At 45.7% G+C, this 14,407-nt stretch overlaps 1 protein-coding gene across 1 annotated transcript; it reads right to left on the bottom strand.

Annotated features, from left to right (window-relative positions):
- Positions 1-353: 353 nt before the first annotated feature.
- Positions 354-13,443, bottom strand: LOC130599947 (3 beta-hydroxysteroid dehydrogenase type 7-like). Its single transcript, XM_057410801.1, is given in 7 exon segments — positions 354-1,329; positions 2,344-2,506; positions 3,368-3,482; positions 7,623-7,731; positions 9,807-9,960; positions 11,384-11,385; positions 13,154-13,443. Coding segments are annotated over 7 exon segments (1,122 nt in total). The 5' UTR covers positions 13,296-13,443; the 3' UTR covers positions 354-892.
- Between the last annotated feature and the right edge of the window lie 964 nt (positions 13,444-14,407).

Raw genomic sequence — 14,407 nt, 5'->3', positions numbered from 1 at the left:
GACAGCCTGTGTAGCTTCAGTGCCATGGAATGAGTTGAAATGACCTCTTCGTGCTGAAGTTCAGATGTTATTTAGCATAAATGCAGCCCCTAAGGCCCTCGCTTGAAGTTGCTGTCTGCCAGTGAGGCAGCTGAATATGGGCTTTCATCTGTTTTGCTTTGCTGCTGGAGTTGTGAGGTGAGAGACTTTGAATTACAAACTATGTGAATCCCCTCTCTAAGCTTGTTATCAGTTACCCATCCATACAATTAGAAAGTGAGCAGAGACATGGTTAGCACAAGACATTGGAAGCTTCTTTCTATAGGGATGTTTCAAACCAAATATAATATTCCATATGTTAAGAATAACAAGAATCATCTTGAAAAGGGGAATTCTTTATTCATTATATGAAACCCTAAAACAGAGCAAGAACTTGCTGGGCTTTCCTTGTTCTCCCTAAAATTATCACTGAATACCCATTATGTGTATGAGCCATGGCAAGGGAGAGATCCATTTGCTGAGTATGGAAAGAGATGGAGGCTGTGGAATGAAACTGGTTAAGTGTGTTTGCTGAGCACCATCTCCCAGCTGAATCCATCTCGCATTCCCATAAGTGATCTCCATGCAGCAGTGTCACCATGAGAAGGGGTGAGGCCAGCCAGGCGTTTGCCTGTGTGCACGTAGCTGCAAGAGGATGCCTTCAAATGCACACAGTGTTTTATAAGACATTTAAAACGGCTGAGTTGTTGCCATGACAAGGGTACATACTTGCAGCCTGAGAGTTGCTCCTTCTCTGTCTCTGTACCAGGATTTTCAGTGTTTGCAAAATTCCTGCCAAAGATGAATGCATGTTGAGCAGTTCAGATGAAACTTGCTGGTGTGATAAGCTCTCTCCTTACCCCAGACATGCTGTTTAGTTGTTCTTTTCATGAAGCTGGGGGGGTTCCAGGTTCCTTGCAGCTGCTTTCAACTGCTGTGCTGTTCTGTGCTTGCTCTCTTCCCAGGTGAAGAGGGGTTTGTACGTAAGATGCCTGGAGGCTTTGTCTGTCTCACAGGAGAAGGTGGTGACTATCATATTCAGTAAAGGCAAGGTCAGGAAAGGCTGTGGCTTCCAGAAAGGGTACAGGATGACCTTGATTATCCTGTGCACTTGTGTCATTAACCATGTCTTCCAGTCAGGAATGTGGCAGCCTAGTCTCACTGAGGGGTCCATGGAGGACAACAGATGTCTGATCAGAAGACTTTTTTGTGTTGGAGTGTCAGCATAGGCATATTACACTTGTCCTGCGAGTAAGTCTGGTTTCAGCCGCAAGTTCCTTGCGGCAAGAACATGCATCTGTGCCACGTTCCCTGGAGAAATAAGAGGTGGAGAGAAACAGGTATTCAGGAGGAGCTAATTTTCCTGTTTACTGTAGAATGAGTACATTGGATCTGCTGGATTCAGTGCTGTGAAGTAGGGAAAGCACTCATGGTGTTACTCAGCTCTACTGTGGAGAGACTGAGTAGTTAATCCGGACCTCCAAGATCCCTTAAACCTTTGGGTCTCCCCTTTGAGCTGGACAATTAATGTGCCTTGTGATAGTGGTTCATGTGAAGCGAAAGGGCAGTGTTTTGTAGTGAGAGCAGGATGAATGGGAGGCAGTGCTCGAGGGTTTTATTCCTGGCTCTGCTGTGAGCCTTTGAAGCAGTCACTTGATTTATCTAGGCCTGATTCTTCTCTAACAGCATTTTCAAACTCCTGTTTTCTGTGCTTTTGGAAAAAGCCATGTAAGTTACACTTATGTGTTACACAGGAGTAACTGAAACTCTGCACAATTTAATGGCGAGTTATACACCCCTGAAGTGTGTTCAGCACAATGGATTCTTTCTATAGGTTTTGCTTAGTTTCTCGTGCTTTCTAAAATCAATTCTATAGAATAGCTTTTGCAAGGAACTTTACAAGCAGTGTTAGTTCAATTTCTTCCAGTGAAGTAGAAATGAAGTGTCTTTTCAAACCAAAACCATTTTAGAAGTATTGCCTGAATTTCTGTCTCTTTGCCCCATGAAGTGGTTCCCTACAAAATGAAACATTAAATCTCTATCCTTTCTTCCACTGACTTTGTTCTTTTTTAATTTTCTAAACATTTTCTCTATATTGAGGAGAAGAAACAAATAGAAAACCCTCCCCAGGTAAACCAGTAGGAATTAAACAAGCGTTTTCAAAATTCATTGAGCCAGGCTAAGATTTCAGGTTATAAAAATCCCCTGTGCTCATTCACCATACTCATCTCTCTGTCTTGGAAGATTAGGGTTAAGCTGAGGTGTAAAATCCCCTGTGACTAAGCCAGGCTGGTAACCCCCTGTGCAAAGAGATCCATCACTCACCCACATATGTGTAATTCTGCTCTGTGTTTTCAGGCCCCAGGTAGTTCAAGACGCTGTTCCTGGCTTTGCTGAGCAAATACAGCTCTTGAAGAAACATTGCTTTCTTCCCATACATGGTGTTTGCAGGGATGATGCAGGTTGTGAGTTTACCACCGTTGCTCAGCTGTAAATCAGGGAGGGATGTTAGTGACTTACAGATTCAGAGATGAAATCTTCCACAGTGCTACTGGGTTTGCCAGGTAAAACCAAAAGCTGGGAATATCGGGCTAGAGGAGCCCACATTTGCTGAGGTGCTCTGGACACTTAAGGCCTGATTTGTGTCCCTAAAAAATGCAAGGAGGTGCCCAGTTTGATATCTTTTAATATCTTCTTTCATAGCACACCTGCACCCATGTGGTGCTCACTGGGAGATGTTGGATGAAGGCTGTTAGTGGCGTTAACTCTTCTGCAGTTGTGATGTACAAAAGGAGTATTTGCAACAAGCAAAATCAGGTACCAGAGGAAGGCAGCTAAGCTGGCTGCCCTCTACTGTAACAGGGAAAGAGAGATGCTCCGGGCAGTGATTTAGGACACAAGTCTCATTTTTACATTCTGCTTCACCCTCCAGAGGAACTCATCTGTTTGCTGACTGAATGGGAGCCTGAAGCCTAGCCAGCTAGCTTAGGTGGCTTACTCTTGATACACTAGTATTTTTGATTCTGAAATCATGCAGGCGTGTCTGAAAGTAACCCCTGTGTGCAGTATGAGCTAGGTTCTGTGATTTTAAGTGAACCTAGTGTCTTAGGCTGTAATTAACACAGCTCTTTCTGAGGTCCCACTCCTGCTGGAGTTCAAGCACAGGCTTAAAAGTGCACCTTATGAGATTCCCTGATGATATGGAATACCAGGCTTTAGTAAGCTTAGGGCAGTGTGGTTTATGCATCGAGTCAAGGCAGTGGTTCAATACACACAGATGTGAGTTGTGGGGTCTTTCTACCCATCTTCTCCTTCCATCCATCCTGTGCTGTAATACCAGGGGTGCTACCATTGCCTCTTGTAGCTTTTTTCCATTGCCTTCAAATACAAGTTTTTCTGCTGTGGCTTTTGTCTTCCCAAAAGACAGCTCCACTTCCCCACTGTATTTGGTGTCCTCATTCCCTCTGAAATAGATTGTGAGACATGGTGAGTGACCGTGGAGTAGAGCAGAGGACTTGGAAGCAGTTGTCACAGAGTGATTTATTCTGCAATCTCTGCTCTCCAGGGACTTAACCACTGGCTGTGAGTTACATGAAGCTGAGATCCTTGCTGCAGCTGGGAAATAAAGCTTTCAGAAATACTAGTTGGTTCTGGGTGTTCATAGGCAGGTTTGTATGAGGGAAGCGGTTTGATTTCTGAGAGCTGGATTTGTCTGTGTCTCTAATAGTGTGATTGAAGCAAGTAACATTCTGGCAGGCAAGTTAGAAGGCAGTGGAGGTACCTTTTTAAGCAGCTCACAAGTGGCTGAGCAAGGTGGAAAGAGGGCAGGAAAATGAGAGCAATCCTACTTCATTTTTTCATTAGAGGTAGAGGAAAGCTTCTCATGAGCCATAAACTAAAAGGAGAAGCTGCTGCTTAATTCTCTCAGAGTTGATTAGAGTATGAAGACATTTGCTGGTGATGTGACAGAGCTGCTGGTGATCTATTTCAGAGGAAGACATGCAATCAGTGGGTTTGTGCTGGGATTAATCCTTCATCTCCCCTAGCAAATTACATCTGAGGGGAAGAGCAAAGAAGTGGACTTGATACAGGGTTAACCAATGTACAAGGGGGTTGTACAAGGGGGTTAGAGGAATTCACTTGCTTAAACAAAAGTATTGTCTGTACCTGTTATGCCTACTAAGCAGAACAAAGGCACTAACTATTGATAAGGAAAAGCAGACACCTGGTTCTGCTGACACAGAAAAGCAGACGCCTGATTCTACTGATAAGCAGCTATTGATAAGGAAAAGCAGATGCCTGAAGGGGGAGAAGCAGATGGTTTATGGCTGGGACACCGACCAAACCCTAAGGCCATACGTGAAGACTAAAAGGTGAAAAGTTCAAGAAGAGGAAGACTCACTTACTTCATCTTGAAGACCCCTACCCACAGGAGGAAGACTCAGTTACTTCATCTTGAGACTCCTGCCCATGGAATCTAACATGTAACTTGGCCTGACAGGCCCTGAAATGATTCCAAGGAGAAACAAGAAAGCAGCTCGATTCCCCTCCATGGTGCTGGTGTTCTGTCCCAGTGGTTGTAGATCAACATTAGTCCATCTCAGGACTTGGTTAAGCAGATTCGGTGGGCTCTGGAGGAGCCCTAGAGTGAAGAAACCTTGTTTGAAGCGTTGAGAAGGACCATTGATTAATAATACCATGTGGTCCTTTGCTCCCCTGCTGCCATGACTAGCATGGGGGGGCTCTCCTTTCCTCCCTCTGTGTGCTGCAGGAGACTGTCTCATTTCCTCTCTGTTTTGCTCTCCTAGGGGATTTCACCCTAGGCAAACCCAGACTATGCCCGGCATAGGGTACCCCCACACAAAGCAACGGTGCTTTATTAAGCTCCTTTTGCAGATGAGGCTCCCTCTTGGGAGGGTTAAGTGGCCTGTGACAGTTCATGCAGCAGATCTGCAGCAGAGGTCTTCCTGTCAAACACTGGGCCTCGGGGGAGCAGGCTCTGACTCAGGCTTCCCAGCTGACCTTGGCCAACTTGCTTACCCTTTTCTATGCTCCCTGTGTAAAATGTGGATAATGCTGCTGCCCCTCTCCTGCCTGTTTGGCAGTCTGGTTGTGTCTCAGATACCCCAGCTGAGAGCAGGGCCTTCCTGTGCTACAGCAACAGAAATACATGAGGAGCATCAGCATACAGCCTCCTCACCTTGGGGCTTTTAGCACAAAACCCTCCTCACCTTCCCTGTGTTTACGGTGATGAGCAAGAGACAAACCAGAAACCAAGCAAGACAAAAGATGGATTGTGCCTGGTTTGGTGCAAGCCCAGGAGAGGCTCAAGACAATCAGGGGTTATCTGGAAGTTCTGGGTTTAATTGCTTTCTTTTTCTTGCCTTGCAAAGCTTTTGAAAAGCAGCTTCACAAAGGGCTAAACCTGCCTGCTGCTCCTGGGCTGCAGAGCACTGCTCCTGTTTGCCTTCCCCCACCCCTTGTGAAGCTGGGTAGTAACAAAGAGCTCAGCATAATGCTTTTGCTTTTCAAAACGATCACAGATAAGCGAACACTAATAAGACTGGAGCAGCATTGTCAGAAGGTATCTCAGCAGTGGCTGTCTCGGAGGGATTGAGACTGACAGAGGCATTTTCTATTATTGTCGGATGCTGAGGTGTGAGCATTATCCCTGCACCCATCACCCTGTCCAGAGACTAATCATGCTTTGTCTGGGTCCGTTCCCAAACACATAAAAGTGAGTTAACTAAATTATATGAGGAATGATGGAGAAAGGGGATAGAGAAAAAGAAATAGGCAGGCAGGCAGGATTGTGGACCGGGAGGGGAAGAGCAGAGCAGATTGGGTGGGGATGGGGGAGGTGAGATGAGGAGGAAGGGGAATGCTGCATCACCTGTGCTTTCAGTCTGGAACACACTGCCATATTATGTTGCCTTCCAGCCATCCCTGGGCTCCCTACTGAGACAGGGGGTGGAATTTTTGACTGTGGGGCTGAGCCTTCTCTCATTTTGCAGTATATAATTCCCTTAGTTTAAAATCAGAATCACTGGAGAACAAAGATCACTCTCTCAGGCTTTTTTCAGCATCATGGGAGAGCCCAAGTGAGTTCCGCAAGATGAGTTAAAGGTGCTAGGTGCTGGTTTTATTTGCATTTATGATGGGAAAGCACTGGGAGTTGGAGGGCAGGTGGTGTGCATGTGTAGCTCTGTGAGCATCAGACTAATTGGGTTTTTGCTTGTACCTGTTGATGCCGTCCTTGCAAGCCAAAGGACTGGCTTCTTAGGCAAGATTTGGGATAGATTTTTTTAAGCCATCTATTCACATCCATCTTTTAAGTTACAGGACTGAAATACTAACAAGTATGTGCCCTTGTTAATACTTCATTTCATCTTTAGAAATGATTTAAGTATGTTAATGACCAAATTCCACAACTTTTCAGTGACACGCAGCCTCCAGCGCTTATGATCCAAGTGGGTTGATGTTTGTTGTTCTCATGACTTTTCATAAGCCAGACATTTGTTCTACAGCTTTAGGTGCTTAAACCCTTTTCAGAGCAACTAGGCTATGCCTTAACTTACTTGCAAGTATGAAAATTAGGCTTCTGGGGCATTTTAAGTTGTGTCTTAAGCAGACTTTTTAGCTGGGCACAGATTCCTAGAGCCAAATGACTGAAGCCAGCTGTGTCTTGCCCCATGAATGCAAGAGGTATTCAGACGTCAAGTCCTGAGCAGGAGTGTCAGCTGAATGTGAAGGTCACTTCTATCTCGGGTATCAAAGATCTATAAGCAAAAACCCCTCCAAATCCGAATTTTGACCACTGTCTCTGTATTGCTCCAAATCCTTTGCTGAGGGAGTTTTTCTCAAACTGCTGCTTCTGGGGCTGAGGGTCAGTCTCCTAAGAGCCACGTACAGAAGAGGTGGGTTGAGCATCATGCCCAAGAGTGTAAGTCCAGGAATTAGCCCTTTGTAAGCAAACTGCCATGAAAAAGGATTTTGAGGGATAGAAAGGTGCAATTTATAGGTCAGATCCAGGTCACAGAAGAGTGTGTGAATACTGAAGGGCAACTTCCCACCAAATGCATCTGTCCCCTAAGACTGTGTGGCCAAGTAACTTCCTTCTGAGATAGTGCTAAAAGTCTCTATACGTTTGAACACATCTGATAACAGAAGCTAGGTACAGGCTGGCTAACAATTCACTATGGAGCTGAAAAGAGGAGGGAGAGTGCTCTTTGGATTGACTCAGGGTGAGGAGAGAGCAAAACTCTGCCCACATAGTGGGATACAACTTGACCATATCCCAAACTTCAAGCATCTCAGACCTTTATTGAAACTGATTTTCTGGCTTAGGGGAGCAGGGCTGTGCATACAGAGGACAGCCTGGAGGTGCAGTTAGGTCCTACATCTCTCAACCAAATGCTCAAGTTTATGTTGGGAAGAGCTGTGGCTTCTGAAAGTGAAGAGCAGCAAAGAAGGATTTCCAAGCAAGAGAAGAGTAGACAGGAAGGGGAATGTGTATTTTCTCCTTTGCAGCCATGGCAGAAATTTCTACCTGATTGCAGTTTCACTGCTGTTTCACCAGAAATCCACAGTGGAGATTTGCTGACCGTTGCCTGAGCTCACAGGATGTATTGGGTCCCACTGCAGCAATGGAGCTCGTATAGACAACATATGGGATGTTCAGGACACAGCAGGCCCTTAACACATTTTCAGTACCTGGGGTCAGGAAGGACAAACATTATCAATCTTGCCTTCATTCCTGTTGTGCAAATCAAAAGAGATTTCCAGGTTTGGGATTCTGACTTGGAACAGATCTATCTTTTTTATGGCTGAATAGATGTAAAGCTACAGGTTAAGGCTGCAGCTCCTTAGGCATATTTGCATAGGAATGGATGGTTTATAACATGAGAGCTGCAGTTACATCTGTAGCTATAATGTGGCTTAATGTCTGTGCCTGTTGACAACTGACTTAACTTGGACTTAATAGCTGCTAGTAAAAAGGAGCCAAGCTAAAATCCATTCAGCTTAACAAAAAGCAGATTAAAAAGTCTTTAAGTGACTAGATGGAAAAAAATAACTCTCGTAGAAGAGGACTCTTGAATCTAGTCAACAAGTCTGTAACAGGATTCAGCAACCAGTGGTTGAAAGAGAGGGAATCAAAGCAGAAGATGTAAATTTTGGCCAGAAATGCTGATTAACCATAGCCACACTAATGCTCTTCAGCATTGTTACGGCTTGCTGAAAGACATGATAGATAGCCCATTAGTTGCATTCTAGGCAAGGAGTCTTTTGAAAAGGCAGAGTCCAATTTAGCCACAAATTGTTGGGCTTAAGGCAGTAATTGGGTGAATTTCTGTGGCCTGAGTTGCACACTAGAGGATTACACAGTTGACCTGTCCTGACCCTATTTGTTTTCCATGAAGCCTACAGCAGCTATCAAACACAATTCATTTGTATTCTTTTACCTGCTAGGATTTGAACAGAAACCTTTAGCCTGATCCCTCTCTAGACTGAGCAGAGCATTTTAGGGAGGTCTACATGAAGCCATCCAAGGGCAGGCAGAACTGCAGAAGAGTTTGCCTGACAGTAAGTCTCCTGTTAAGACACCTCAAACTGTGCTCCTCAGAGGCACTCAGTCACACGGGAATAAACTTTGGGTGTGTGGTTTTCTGGGAATGTCGCAAGCATCTGCAAGAGGTTTGGTTTGCTGAATAGGGGAGTTGCCCAACGGTTACTGCTATCTGTAAAAACCTCACTCCACTGAAGTACCTTGCTCATAGCAAGCAGACAATGAAGGGGAAGATCTCACAAAGACATTAAAAGGCAGCAGGAGCCCTCAGGCTCTGAATATTCTCAGTACACATGCACAGTACAGGCTCTTAAAAGCATCTGGTTTTGAAAAGAACTACAGCAATGAAAAGAAGAATGGGATTTAAATGTTGCCCTTGAATGTATCAGCAAATAGGAGAAGCCCTAAGCAGTAACTGAGTTTGAGATATATATATATACACACACACATAAAAATACAAAAATCCTTCCTTGCGGTTAACAACTGTTTTAGTAGCTAACAGCCTGAGGTGCCATTGGAATTGCTGCTGTAATGGGGATTTCATTAGTTTTATAGCCTGTGCTTATTTCCTAGATTTATGAACAAATTTTCTTTAAGCAGACCTTGCACCTAACATGAAGTCAGTGCTTGGTGGTAGAGAGAAAATTCTGTGAGCTCTTGGTTATGCGTGGCTTGTGGATACATAATAGTTGTGAGCTCTGACTACAGTTAAAGTAACATCCCTCCCTCACAGTGGATGCAGTTCAACTGGTGGAGCCTTGTGCTGGTGTACATTGTAGGGCTTTTCTCCTGGGGAAAGCTATGAGCTGTTTAGAACAGGCGTTAACTTCTAATTGTTGTCCTTGTCTCATACTGAACAGTTTCTTACCACTATAGACGTGTGCTGAGTCACCTCGGTACTATTAGTTATAGCTTTGACCAGAATAACTGTGTAATAACTGGGTACAGATTTGATTTTCTAAGATGAAGGTTTAGCACTGGAGAGGAACGGCACATCCTGCCATGAGCAAGGACAGGGGGGCAAAAGCAGAAACTTCCCCACTAGAAATGAATGGTCCTGGGCACCTTCCTGCCCCCATAGCAGACCAGTGTGTGTGTGTGAAATTCAGGGGACAAAGGAGCACTAAATCAGTGCAGCTATGTTTGTCATAGCCTCTTGTCTGACTCCACCAAGGTGTGTGAATTGAAGGCTGTATTTAATTGCTTGTTTTAAAGAGCTTACCCCCAACGCTGACAGCTCTCATTTCCCAAAAGGGCACAGTGTTTCTGTAGTCCACAACAGCCACTGTGTGAACAACCACGTGAGCTGCCCGCATGGCAGCAAGGAGCAGATTGTACCCTCAAATGTCTCCTTTCATCACTGTCACGAGTGGTAGCTGGAGGAAAAGAACATAACCATAGACGCAAGGGGGGAAAAGTACAAACCAGCATCCTCACCTTCTTGCACAGGATCCGTCTTGGAAATCATCTCTGCAGGGCAAGCTGAGGCTGTTGGCCCAGAGCTGCAGTTGGTTATGGGACTTGCTGCAGTGTATGTGAATGGGAGATGTGCTGGGCAGTTTCCTTGAGGCAGTTTTAGAGCTTGCTGGGAGTAACACCGGGCAAGTTAAAGGGACATTGCACACAGCTTGATTTAAGGGTAAATGCTATAGATGGGAAGGGAAAATAATGTAACAGGTTAAAAAGTTTCATAGGAAATTCTTCCTTTTGAGACATTCCGAAGGGTTTCCCCATCTCCTTCTTCTTCCCCTCCTCCTACCTCAAAATAGCTGTTCCATACATGGCTACTGTTGGCAGCTGCTGCTGATTTTCTTGCTTTGAGCCAGTGTTGCAATATTTAAGTAGGATTTTTCCCTTTTTCCTTTTCTGTAATTGGGACTAGGCCAGCAAGAGGCTGGGGTTAGGAAGCTGTGCTCCCTGGGGATTTTGCAATAAGCTAGAGAGCAGTAGCAGCCACATGATTGCCTTAGGAAGGAGACATCTCCTCTGCCCTGGGCTGGCAGCTTCCTGGAGAGCCCCATGCAGCCAGGGATCAGCGCAGTGACTCCTGAAGGATCATACATGAGCAGCTCAGGGAAGCAGATGAGGATGTTCCTGTTGAAGGTCTCTGCCAGCACTGAAAGGTGGAGCAGGATGGCAGCAGCCTCATGGGAGAAGGGTTTTGCTTCTATTTAGTGCTGAAAGGAAGCTTGTAACATTCAGGCTGAAGTCTTAAATAGCTCTTTGCATCTCTGTCTTAATGCAGCTGGTGTAGTTAAGACCAGCAAGGGAATGACGAGGAGCTTAGGCAAAACCAGGGAGGATGCAGGCAACCATGAGCCATTTTCACATTGATAAGGCCTGATGAGCTTTATGCCGGGCTGCTGAAGAGGTGGAGGATGTAACTGCAGCTTTACTGCCTTATCAGCTACTTTGGAGAACTTTTGGAGGCACTGGAAGAATGGAATAGAGCAAATGAAACAGCAGTGCTTAGAAAGGAGGTAAAGAGCCAGGAAATTACAGAACAGCTTAATTTCAACCCCAGGAAGTTCAGGAACACACATTTGAATGTGTGTGAACACCTGGGGGATGCTGTGGAGAACAGAAGCAGCTGACAGGGAGTTGTCAAGAACAAATCAAGTCAGATAAATCTCCTTTGTTCTTATGACAAGTTAACAGGCTGTATGGATATCACGGAACAGGTCGATGTCATCTCTCTTGATTTTAGAAGGGCTTTGGAAGCTCTGTGTCACTCTCACAGTCAGTAAAACATGGTCTCAGCCAGCCACATTAGGGTGAGCGCAAGGCCGGCTGAAGTACAGCTCCCAGGGAATTGCCAGCTGTGGTAGGTGGCTGCCCTGGGGCTCTCCAGGGCTTATTGCTCTATTGGAGTCTTCTTTTATTGTTTTCATCAAGAATCTGGCAGATTTGTTCATTAAACCAGCTGATAACATGAGGCTGGGAGGGACTCGAGGTGCACCGGGGGATTAGAGTGAGAGCTGAACGTAACCCACAGAGCCTGGAACAGAAAAGGTGAAATTTGATAGGGACAAAGAAGGTGGTTGGGGTTAGTAGGGGAAAGGCAGCGGGCCTTATGAAGGAATTAAATTGGAGCAGGGCAGCTCAGGAGCTATTGCCTGGTGTCAGGGTCTTGCAGCTGTGAAAGAGGTGTAATTGTACTGACAGGTATGAATAGAAGAGTTTGCAGACGGACAAAATAAATCCATCAGCTCTTCTGAGTGGTGGAAGGGCTGCAGCCGGCCTCTCTGCCCTAGCCTGAGTGTCCTCTTCCCGAAGAGAGCAATACCAGTGCTCAGAGACCCACAGAGTGTGAGCTGGGGAGGAGGAAACAGAATGCGAGAGCTGGTTTAGCCTACAGGAGACAGTTGTACGGAGCAGAAGGAGTGTTTTTCAAACCATGAAGATTGTTGTAATAAATGACAGCATGAACCTATCCTACCTGTAAGGTTAAGATGAGGAATCAAGGACTGAAGTTGCAGGTTAGACTGTACCACCGGTAACGGACTGATGGTGCCGAAATCAGCCTAGGGCCAGGACAGAGAAACATCTGTTGGGAATGTTGTGGTGGATGGAGGTTTGGACAGCCCCTCAGGGCTGCTTCTCCCTCATTTTTCTGGGATCTGCTGTGATGTTAGGCCACAGAGCTCTCTTGGAGTGTGGGTTCTAGCACCTCCTGAAGAGGTAAACATTTATCCTTCAGTTATGGGTGCTCTTAAGGCTTCTGATAGTGATATTTCCCTGGGAGTCTTTAACTTGCTTTAAGCGTATCTCCTCTCTATTGGTACCTCCTGAAAGATTGGATCTCCCCCATCAGTTTTGCTCTCTCCTTGGAAGCAGGCTGAAGTCTGAGTAGCCAGGGGTGGGCGGGGAGAAAGCCCACCATGGACGGTGCAGAGCACCATGAGCAGCATTGGCTTGTTTTGCATGGGGATTCCCTAATCCCGTAACCCAGGTTGTTTTCCCCCAGCATATATCACTGAACCAAGCCTGGCTGAAGGCAGCTCTCAGAATATGATCAAATGGATTAATTCAGTATTTCTGAGCATGTTTACTGAGGCTCTTCCTTTTCTATGCACAGAGCAGTCAGGCTGCTATAGGTTTCTCCCAGTTGTTTCAGTAGTGTATTTCACCGTATCTGCAGCAGATGCTGACCTTGATTCTGTTATTGGCAGGGCTTTGTTGGTTGTTTTTCTCAGAGTTGGAAGCTGGTTGGAGCAGTTCAGAACATGGGGGTTTGTCCCTTTGCTGTTAGACTGGTTGAGCAGAAGTAAGCGGGTAGCTAAGTTCCCATGTCAGGTACTTGGTGTGCACATTGCTCCTTACAACTGGTAAGTGGTACTTGGATCCTCCTAGTGATCTATCTCTTGGGGTTACACGCTGTGGATCTTTCTGCTTTGATTTAGTCCTATGCTAAAAAACCTTCTCTGAGCTGAAAGTTATTCTTCATCCAGGCTGTTTAATCCAGGTTCCTACCCCATGCCTGTAACCTTGGCATCCCCAACATAATACCAGCTGCTCTGAAAAGTGAGGATTATGGCTGCTTAATAGAAGCTGATGCCCTTTCCTTACCTGTGGTGAATTTTTCTACTTCTTCTCTTGCTACTGAATCAAAAGCTCTGACTCCTTTGATGTAGTCTTGCTGAGACAGGAGCTCTACAATCTTCTCCCCAATAAAACCACATCCTCCTGTCACCAGGTAGACTCTGTCCATTTCTGAAGGTGGTTTTGTGGTTGAGGAATAGAGAGAAGGTTGCTGCCAGGATCTTATTGTGCACCGTTAATCTCTCAGCCAGTCTGTTTTCTGAGCTAAGTCTGAAGTTTAGCTGTCACATAACGTTACTGGCTGAACATTAACTCCATCCAGTCATATATAAATCAGGTTTTCATTGGCACAGTCACACAAGTGCTGCCACAACCATACCAGTGCTGTGTACTGGCCAGGTCTGGGTTCTCTGACTCAGCCTTTCCCTTCTAACCCAGCAGCAGCAGGGCACCTCCGGCCCAGGCCAGAAGTTTGATGCCAGAAGTTTTCCATCCTGGAAAGCCCTTTCCCACAGCTGGGTTGTCAGCTGTCACAGCAGCCTGCATCTCTCTGGGTGCTGCACACAGACGGGGTGCCCCAGAGCTGTGCTTAGGGCAGAAATGTTTTAGTGTGATGCTACAATGATCCGGTTCCCATGAATTTAGCTGGTGATCAGCAGCAGCTCTCACCAGCACTGAGTGTATTGTGCATGGTACAGGCAGGGGAAGTTAAGGAAGGGTCATTTGTAACTGTATGCTCACGGCTCTACCAGTTTCATTATCTAGTCTGGCTCTTCTGAATGAATTCTTTGAGTCAGAATATATTTATACACACACACACACACACACACACACAGACTCGCTCTCATCTATTTAGGATGAGAAAGTGCTCCCTTCATTTGAAAACTGTCTAGGTGTAAAAGCTGTACTGAAGCCTTTGGCAAGTTGTTACAGTGGTTAATTATCATCATCATTAAACCAGCGCACTGTTGTGCTTTATCTGCCAGCCAGGGGCTGATACACCTTTTCCTTGCTAGGCTGTAAAGAATGTGTTTGTCATTTGGAGAAAGGAAAAAGATGGCATCAGCTTTGTCTAAGGGTGCTTGAGCCTGTCCTAAGATTGGGATGGGAGGTGGGACAGTCTGCCTCCTGGCAGGGCTGTTTCTGCCTCTCTCATGCAGTCTCACAGGCCCGACCAGCCATCAGGCTCTCTTGGATGCCAAGCAAACTAGTTCCAATCCACCTCTGAACCAACTTGTCACTGTTTTGGTGAACACACTGTCCTAAGAGAGGTTGCAGTGG

The sequence above is a fragment of the Pezoporus wallicus genome, unplaced genomic scaffold (genome assembly GCF_028554395.1).
Source record: "Pezoporus wallicus isolate ANWC-B61680 ecotype Strahan unplaced genomic scaffold, APGP_CSIRO_Pwel_v1 contig_8705, whole genome shotgun sequence".
In the NCBI taxonomy this organism is placed as follows: domain Eukaryota; kingdom Metazoa; phylum Chordata; class Aves; order Psittaciformes; family Psittacidae; genus Pezoporus; species Pezoporus wallicus.
Note: the sequence above shows the minus strand (reverse complement) of the source record. Positions and strands in the feature narration are given on the sequence as shown.